The sequence below is a fragment of the Erpetoichthys calabaricus genome, chromosome 18 (assembly GCF_900747795.2).
Source record: "Erpetoichthys calabaricus chromosome 18, fErpCal1.3, whole genome shotgun sequence".
Taxonomy (NCBI): Eukaryota; Metazoa; Chordata; class Cladistia; order Polypteriformes; family Polypteridae; genus Erpetoichthys; species Erpetoichthys calabaricus.
Genome location: NC_041411.2, coordinates 14,004,554 through 14,014,230, shown reverse-complemented (window position 1 = coordinate 14,014,230; position 9,677 = coordinate 14,004,554). Strand labels below are relative to the sequence as shown.

Genomic DNA, 9,677 nt, shown 5'->3' with positions numbered 1-9,677 from the left:
AAAAGAGGGAGGTTTAAGTTTTCACATTTTAAAGTTTTGGGCTATTTTCATAGAGTGCTGTTCCAAGTATGTTATTCAGTTGTTCATTAGATTTTTCCCCCGTTTAAAAACTGGTAATCTCCAACCCTCCCAAGAAAAACGAATGAAAAAAAACATGAAAAACCTTCTTGATCCACTTCAGCACTTTCTTACACAAGTGGACAAAATTAGACTTGGCAAAAAAGCAGCTCCACAACTTGTACCTCTAGACAAAACTTTGAAACATCTTGCCAAGGTATGTGTGCATTTAAAAAAAAAAAAAAACAGCAGATATAATCTTAAAACAAGTGTATACAGTACAAATCCAGAAAAAGTTTTGCTTGTTATTGGTTTTTTTTTTGGTTTAAAATACATTAAAACTGTCATGAACTAAGCACAAGTTGACGCTTGCTGCAGAGCATGCAAACGGCACTTTGAGATAGATGTCCTTTGGGGCAAAACCACAGAATCACTAAACAAACACTGGTTCAAAATCTTTACCCACTCTGTGTATTAAAAGAGACAAATCAAATATAATCAACACTTAACCCACTGTCTACACTTTGTTGAAAGAATACTGGAATTAACGTGTAGGGGTACAACAGAAGCGATTAGAAAAAAAAAGTTTAACCCAGTTTTGCACTATAATTCATCCTTATCTTGATCTTTGACAATAAACTGTTAACCATGCTGGACCAAATAAAGGAAAAAATACATTTTTAAATACTCAATTTAGATAGATTTCACATTATGGCTATTTACTCTTACTTTGAAACATTTACAGAAAATACCAAGGCAAAGGTGCTTACACTGGACAGTCTTCAGAAATATCTGGCCAAACTAAGGAGGGGGGGGGGGGGGGGGGAAGGCTCCATTTATTCAAGTGAAACTGTGCAAATGATTGGCTAAAGTCCCCAGGGCAGAGGTGTTGTACATAGAAACAGACATTGTAACAAAGGCTTATGAAAGGGATCAGGTACCTTTTAGATTTGAACATACATTACAGGTCTAAATACCAGAAATTGGTATATAAAACTCACTGTATAAATTAATATATTAAACACTTCTTGATCTGTTCATACTATTGTAGGCATAATTTGAATTACAGTATAAATGTAGTCCCCCCACCCCCAAAAGAGTATTGGCAATTTAGCTGATACATGAAAATGTGCTGAATACTGTGTGTATTATATATATATATATATATATATATATATATATATATATATATATATTACAGCAACAGCACATTGTTTCATACAAAAATACTTTTGCATAATGCATGAGATTTGTTTTGTAATAAAACATTATTAAACAAGGTTTAAAAAAAAATAATAATATGACTTTGCGTTCTTGCCTGGTCCTCACTTCTTAGACACAGTATGAATCTTTTTTTTTTTTTGTACAAAGTTCACAACATAAAAAGGTTTGGGATTAAACAGTAGAAAAATGAAAAGAAAAAAAAACCCCACATGCTTTACTTTGTTTTTATATTGTATGACATCCTATTAACAAATCAAATGGCTGTACAAATGTCATTACCACGCTAATCCACATTCCTAGCAAATGCACACACCCTAAGCCTGCACCAGCTCCCACCCCAGAAAAAATGCTTTGGACCTTTTGTTTCTTTTCAGATTATGGGTTACATCCAGACTGAAGAGTACATAATAAAGTTTTATTCTTGAATCTTCTGTTGCAAATGGAGAAAAGAAAAGTTCAGGTTTTGTCTGCCTTTGCTGAGTATTTCCTTTTTTTGCTGCTCACTTCTTGTTATTTTTAAAAGTATCATTTTTGCATTAATAATTTCCCAAAATTAAAAAAAATATATATACATACATACATAGATACATACAGTACATACACACACACACTCACACAACTGGACACTGGGAGTGTGTTTGTTGGTGTTCTATCTGCGGCCAGCTCCAGGTTTAAAATGTTTGAAAAAGTGTCCATTGTTAACTAGCTGAGTTTTCGCAGCAGCTTTTCCTCTAACAGTCCAAACTGTACGCTTACAGACATCTCTGCTATGAACTGTTCACAGCCCTCCTTCGTGACTTGTTTGCAGTACCGCAAGTCAATGTGACAGATGTTCCCACAGCGTTTGAAGTAGGTCAGGCACTGGTCAGTAACCCTAGTGCAAACTGCAGGAGAGGAAAGATTAAAGCGAAGTGGGTATCATATCAGAACCAGAAGGTTAGCAAATCACTGCATCCCCTAACCATGCAAACGCACATGCATGAAGAATGACATGAACAAAACGCTTAAAGCAGATGTGTACCATTTGTGACAGAGTTAGTTCCAGGACAGTTCATTATCAGACTAAAAAGGCCCTTTATTTGATTTGGTGCATTTATGCAGGAGTTGTAAATTATTAATTTATTTCAATGTTAAACAGCTGATGTCCCCACAGCCCTGATCAGGAAAAAGCTGGTTTATCAAATGGATGGATGTATATGCACTGCTTACTAGAACAAAACCAAAAAAGATAAAAATCAAACTGTGTCAAAGCAGCCGAGAGCTAACCTTCTTATGAGACAGGAAAACCTTTTTTGTTCAATATATGGACAGACCAAAGTTTAGGAGCCAAGAAAGAATTTCTAAACGATAAACTAAAGATGAGAATGGTAAGATGAAAATCGGTCCAAATTTTCAGCCTGAACTATACAGATACTGCTGTGGACATTTTATAAAAACCAACAACTATTCACTTGGCTAGCTTACAGTATTTAGTGGTAAATAAAATAAATTTAAGGTTTCAGTAGAAATGCCAACTATCATTAGCTATGACTTAAGAGGAGAATGAGGACACATAATTGGTATTCCTTATTTACATTACCAGGTTTTTATAATTGTTATTACAGTTTGCTTTTGTACCAGACATATCAGAAGCCAATTTCAATTAAAATAAGCCCGGTCATCAGGAAATATTACTATTATGCATTTTATTTGCAACATGTTACATGTTTAATTCGCACATGCAAGTAAGTGTTTTATGGTACTCTGTATACACAGCAATAAGGACCCTATAAAATGTTTCCATCAAATAAAGTCAAGTAATAAGATTATTTTGGAACGGTCACTTCAGATTAGATGAAATGCATAAAGAACAGCATCTGATTTTTGCAGTGGATGACTGATCTACAGTTTGAGTAAGGATTGTTCTTGAGTACAGTTCACAAATGTGTACATGGAAAATTAAATAAAAAAAAAAAAAACATTTCCCTTTGAAATCTAAAATATTTTATTTAAGCATGTCATGGTTAACTCTGTCTGCTTGTTTAGCTGGAGATGAATGCACAAGGAATTACCAGAAGAGGATGTTCTGCTTTCTTTCAGGAGTGGACCAGAAGCACAAAGAACAGGGTTCCATCCAAGGTCTCCAGAAGTGGACCAGAGGAAACAACACAATAAGGGCTCAAAAACGACCATTGGATCTTCCAGTCACATGGTCTGGGAAACAGATAAAATGGGGACCTGGGAGGACCATTGGGGGTTAACTTACAGTCAGCACACATGAAAAAAATCTACCTGTGCCAGATAGAGGTGTAACAAAACTAATATGAAAACCCTACTCTGGATAATTAGTACATCAGTATATAGGAGAAGAAGACACTTTGTTTCATTTGGCGACTGTGTGAATTGTTGTAATCAAAGGAGCTCATCTTCTCTGACAGGACTGGAAACTTGTTTAATATTACTTGTCAGCATTGCACGTGATATAATAAATCCCACTCCTTGCACAAGGATGGATACATTCATTGCAAAAATGGGGTCTCTCCTGCAAAATCATTTGTGAGTGCAATGTTCTTTCCTGTTAAAATTTATAAAAAACACATCCTAAAACCATTAAGAATTTTTCCCAGACCAAGTCATCAGAGACAGTACCATTTTCTAATATCCCCCGCCCCCCCAAGAACAGTGCTGTTGGGAAGTGCAGTTTTAAACCTGCCTGTGAAAACCATCATGATGGCCAGCCAACGCAGGGAAACTGAACCCCCAAGCTGTACCAAAGCAAATGCTTTCTAAAGCAGACATCAGCATGCACTCCAAAACAGAAGGAAGCACAAGGATGACATTTTGCTTTTTTTAAAAGAAACAGCTAAGACATCTGGAAAACAACTGTCACTGATTGCCAGGTACACATCCACTTTAAATTTCTTGAACTCAACTAAATCACACAGTTTTAAAAAGGTCCAGGAACATAATCAGTTCCAAGTTTCACACAGTTCCAACAGATAAAGCAGACCATGACATCACAAAATGAAAATGAACAGATAAATCACATTCTAGAGTCTTATTTATCTAGCTTTACAGAAAAAAAACCCCACATAGTTATAAAAATGTCAAAGCCATTCATATTTTCTTCTTTTCAATTTATGTGAAAAAGGTAACTTTTATTTCAGGGCAGTAAGCAAGGTACAGATACTTTAAACCAGTTGTCAACATTTTCTCAGGTTTGACTGTACATATTTTCTAGTAAATGCGGTAAATGCATACTGCTGCACCTTTAACCTAATGAGTACCTAGTCTGAATTCTTCTAAAATGAATGCCAAGAGCTACAAATTTAATAATGCAAGTTGGCTTTTTGTAAACCAGACTGTGGCTGAAGGCTGTAAGAAACTGGGTTCTATGAATAAGTGGTTTTAGATATTAATGGGCAATACAGTTTGTAACATGGCAATTAGTGAGCTAATAAAACAAATTCTGATTTTTTTCTTTTGCTTTGAAATGTAAAAAAAAAATATCCAAAATGTCAGCAGTTCAGTTCTGCATATGCTAAGGCCAAATGTATAGTACTTCTTAGAGATTATAATTTACATTCAATAAAGCCATGTATGTGTTAATGCACTAGCAGGAAGATTCCGTTTCCTACCTGACAGATTAATCTCTGTTAGAGAATCCCGAGTTGTAGTTCCTACAGCAGTTAAAATGTTAATAGACTGGTCAGTTATGTGGTTACAGTAACTGAGATCCAATCGTGAAAGTAAAGGCATGTGTCTGATAATAAGACGAAGCGAAGCATCAGTAATATCCAATCCTGCCAGACGCAAGTCTACAACATTTCTGAGTTTACTTCGATTGTCTATTTGTCCTGCAGATTGAAAAAAGAAAAAAAATAAACAGCAATGTCATTGACGTATATAATAATCACTAAATTATGACCAGACTGTAAGCTCTGTACTTTTATAGACAATGTCACTCAATACTGGAAACTAGTCCCCATCTCATTAATGGCTACTGATCTCTGTCAGGCCTTTCAGCTTTAAAACTATAAATAATTACTCAACTTAACACAACCAATATGTCAAGAAAAATAAATGCAATCCTAATCAGCAACCTTACTTTTTACAAACTGAAAATGTTGTTTGTCTATCAGTACAGAATATTAAGTTGTACATAAACATGACTATCTACCAAAGAAAAAAAAACAAAAAAAAAACAAAAAAACAAACAAAGCAACACTTAAAAGGAGCTCATACCTGGCCTGTTATCTGTTGGAGGAGAAAGCAGGTCTCTCATTTGAGCATCTTTTAAACCTTCTACCCACTGGACATCCAGAGTCCGCAGCAAAGGGCAACTGGAGGTACAAAGTGCAGAAACTGCCACCCATGAACAGCCTGCTAGCAGCAGCACCCGGAGACCTGAAGTTAAATGAAAGATAAGTGACTCGGCTATAGATAGGTGTAATCATTAATGTTGAATTACAATGTAACAATTAGTTCGAAACCACCATGAATGTATACATTTAAATTAATAACAAAGCATAACTTCATTTTCATACAAAAAGTCCTACCATAAAAATGTCACAATGAAAATGATATTTTGAAAAATTGTTAACTTTCTAAGCTATATAATTTTGCTTAACTACTCCCCCCCCCCCCCCTTTCTGATTTGAAACTAAAGAGATTAAGACTTGTGAGCTACCAATCGCACATTTAATAAAGTTAATAAATGTAGAATGTATCTCTTTGGAAGTGGTACTGCTTTTACACAATTCTGCACCAACATACAAATAGCATTTCCCCAGGAACTCTATTCTGCTTTTGGTATTTAATGGCACTAATTTGTATTAATAACATTCTTCCAGTGTTGCTGTAAGCATATGGTGCTTATGTACACACCCTGGAATTGACTAATGTACGGAAAGGCTTGTCTGCCTTGGGTCCACCACTTGACACTTCAAGTCAAAAATGCCAAGAGACTTTGGAAATTGATGCAATGAGATTTGGGAAATGTAAAATAATTTCAAATTAATAAATGCACATTTTATGACAATACAAATCTTACAGAGTTATATAAAATTTGAATAATATACCAATATTAATTATTAATGTTATATTATTCTAAGTATATATAATAGTATAATAATTACTATTAATGTAATGTATAGTTGGAGTAATGCTAAATGTTTAGATTATAGTTTAAAAATTCTGTAGAAAATTAAAAACAGATTGTGGTTATCATCTTACTTTCTTCCAACCACCTTCATTTATTTAAATTAGTTTATTGCATATCAAGATTCAGTATACAATCAAGTATTAATCACTCTGCAAGTCATACCTGGTAATCGATTAATAAGCCAGCTTAACTGTTTCTTTGATATGTTTGTCCAACTTAAGTCTAATGACACAGGTTGCCTTCTGATTATTCCACTGAGCATAAGTGGAGTGATGGATTTACATCGATTGAGATCAATTTTAGTCCACAGTCGTTTGTCGCAACACCTACAATATAAAAAACACATTTTAGTGATTAATAAAGTACCTCTACATGCAAGCGAAGTTTCATCCAAATACAATATATAGTGTAAAATGTTTTAAATCAGATAGCAATAAATGTGGTACTGTCAAAATCAATATGCTTTTCTTAGTATAAACCAATATATCATTCAAGAACATTTTGTAATACCTCTGCTAAAACTGAGGCCTTATCAATGAAGAGTATGGTTAATGAATCATACTTAAATTAACCTTGAAATGAGTTGTAAAGTAAATGTGAAAGGCTTTCAGTTTTCAAAGAATGTCTAATTAATGGTAATCACCGTATCACACAAATATTGCTTTGCTCTATCATTACTAATTGTCATATATTTGTTTCAATTTCAGTGTCTTAAATATCTGTACATGTGTCTTATTTTCTATATTATACAATACATGCATGGTACACTGCATGTTGTAGAATTATATTTGGCATTTTTACTTATTATTTTTGAGTTAATTTGTGCTTCTTTTCACAATACAAAAGTATTAGATACAAACAACAAAATAAAACAAACTAAACATATTCCTGTGAGTCACACCTTCATGTTATAAAAGAACTTCAGTGTGAGAAAGTAAACTGATCTGTTACATGAGTGGATAGAAAGATGCTAAATATAGACCATAGTTAACAAACAAGAACCTTTTTTTCCCCAGGTATTCATAGTAGATGATCCATGTTATACACAGTTAATTCATTTTAAGCTCAGAATGTACTCTCCTACAGAGTGTAACATACTTGGACATTTGAGGTTTGCAGCCACAAATATCCATAGCTTCTTCCAAAGAGAGGATTCAGGACATAACCAGGTTAACCACTCTCTCATTCACACTTACTTACAAGTAGATTAAAGGGGTTGTCTGCAAACGTAAAAAAAAAAAAAGGCTAATGAATGACAATCCAGTTTGAGTTGTTATACCTTATTGCGGTGTTGTAGACTAGATGTACCCAAGGATAGCAGGGCAAATGTTCACTGGGCCAGAATGAAAATGAAAATACCATTTACATGAGCCTTTAGTCATTTTTAACCAGATTTTAAGTACAAAGTAATATGTGTACATTTTTATCAGTGGACTCTACTTACGTGAGGACACTTCTTGTTCAAGTTCTAAAAACACAGCAGTTATATTTTATGACAACACACTCAAGCACTGTGTAACTACTCACCATCTGTTCCAGGTCTTGCAGACACTCATACAGACACACAGTTCTTTGTGAGAGAGGTAGCTGAATACAGCCATCCAGACTTCCCTGCGCATCACATGAGCTTCCCCATCATCCAGGGGCAGGGAGTCAGGGGGCGGGCTGATAGGTGGCGGCCGGATCACATGGCGTTCCATCTGCATGCATTTAGGAGGTGAGCGAGATGGAGGGGGACGTGCAGAAACTGGGGTGCCAAGTGGACTCTTACTGACCCCAAGAGGGGAGAGCTGCTGGTTATGACTTAGCTCTCGGGGAGTTCCATTCATTTCTCTTGGACTCTGATGAAGCCTTTCACTGCATGCTGTACTATTGCTCAGGGGTCTTTTAGGCTCCTCATTCTCACTCTCGGGCTCAGATTTTAAAGGTTGGCAGTTTTCATTTGCCAAACAGTCCTCAGTTTTTTGGATCTCCTGATTGAGCTCTTTACTCAGCTCCTTGCTTAGTTCTTTGCTGGGAAGCCTGCGTTTCCTCCTCACCCGCGCTTTATTCTTTTCTTGCAGTTCAGTGCCACTTTCACAGCTAGGACCAGCTCGAGGAGAGCTTGACTGAGACTGATCACTTTCTCTAGTTGCCAGGGACTTTAAAGGTGTTTCAGGAAGATCCTCTTCCATCTCTTCATTGTCTTTCTCTCCAGCATTATCATCTTCATCTTCCTCTTTGTCATCTTCATCTTCGTCATCATCATCATCTTCTTCTGATTTAAGCTGTCGTAAAGGCTTTGGAATTGCCAGTCTGTCATCCGAGGATTTCAAGGACCTCCTCTGCAGCCACAGAATACAAATAAGTTTACACTTAAGTTACAAGCTGTACAAAAACAAAAATTCTCTTTTTGTGTTTCTAGGCCATTGCAAAATGAGCAGTTAACATTATTGGTAATTTAATACCAACTGAATTCTTTCATCAGTATTGCACTGATGCATACATACCTTAAGTATGGGCATTACTTAGCTCTGAATGCCAATGATTAACAAATAACTTGTAATCTTTACATTTTTGCAGATCCTACATTCAGGTTTAATTAGGAATGTGTTAATAAATCAATACTGACAATTTAAACAAATACAATTTTTTTTTAAAGTACTCTAATATACTGCATAAAATGAACCATAAAAATGCATAATTAATATTTATTCAATGTATGTCTTACAGAAAGAGAATATAACCATCAGGACTCCATGGGATCAGTTAAAAGATTCAGGTTTGACAATATAAAATTCCAAGTCAAACTAAAAACCAACCAACATTTACTTACAGTTCAGAAGCTCATTTCTTAGTCATTACCATCTTGGACTGGCAAGACAGACACAGCAGTATTCAGGCAAGTTTAGCTTGAAAGTGTTATTAGTTTCACCATGAAAACTCATCCAAATTAAATTACATTTTCTTTAGGAGTCTGACATACTTTGGACATGAGAGAGTGAAGAGAGGAAGGGGATACTTTCCCAGTTGCCTTTGGCTATGTATGTACATCTTATGAATCAGTCACTGCTGATGGAGGTTTTTTAAAAAGATATGCAGGAATGTCACGCATGAAATACAAGTAACTTTAACCCACTATATATTCACACAATTTACAAGTAATGAGCCAGGTTTACCTAATTTAAAAGCAAATGATGAAAGAAAAAAGGAAAGAAATAAAGCAAGAAGAAGAATAAAAAAGCACTATTATACTTTCTGTCAGTTTTATGGC

At 35.2% G+C, this 9,677-nt stretch overlaps 1 protein-coding gene and 1 long non-coding RNA gene across 7 annotated transcripts in view; one reads left to right on the top strand and one right to left on the bottom strand.

The window, feature by feature from the left end:
* Window positions 1-1,048: 1,048 nt before the first annotated feature.
* On the top strand, window positions 1,049-1,356 carry LOC127526269 (uncharacterized). The gene is made up of 2 exons (XR_007933917.1): window positions 1,049-1,200; window positions 1,265-1,356. It is a non-coding gene; the product is annotated as an uncharacterized LOC127526269 (long non-coding RNA).
* A 610-nt stretch (window positions 1,357-1,966) lies between these two features.
* Window positions 1,967-9,677, bottom strand: part of LOC114668495 (lysine-specific demethylase 2B) — a 110,410-nt gene continuing 102,699 nt past the window's right edge. For all 6 annotated transcript variants that reach the window (XM_028824264.2, XM_028824267.2, XM_028824266.2 and 3 more), the window contains 5 exons: window positions 7,952-8,748; window positions 6,587-6,750; window positions 5,506-5,667; window positions 4,899-5,117; window positions 1,967-2,165 (listed from right to left, as the gene is read on the bottom strand). In XM_028824264.2, coding sequence (XP_028680097.1) covers window positions 1,984-2,165; window positions 4,899-5,117; window positions 5,506-5,667; window positions 6,587-6,750; window positions 7,952-8,748 — 1,524 coding nt within the window. In that variant the 3' untranslated portion in view covers window positions 1,967-1,983. The remainder of the gene's footprint in view (window positions 2,166-4,898; window positions 5,118-5,505; window positions 5,668-6,586; window positions 6,751-7,951; window positions 8,749-9,677) is intronic.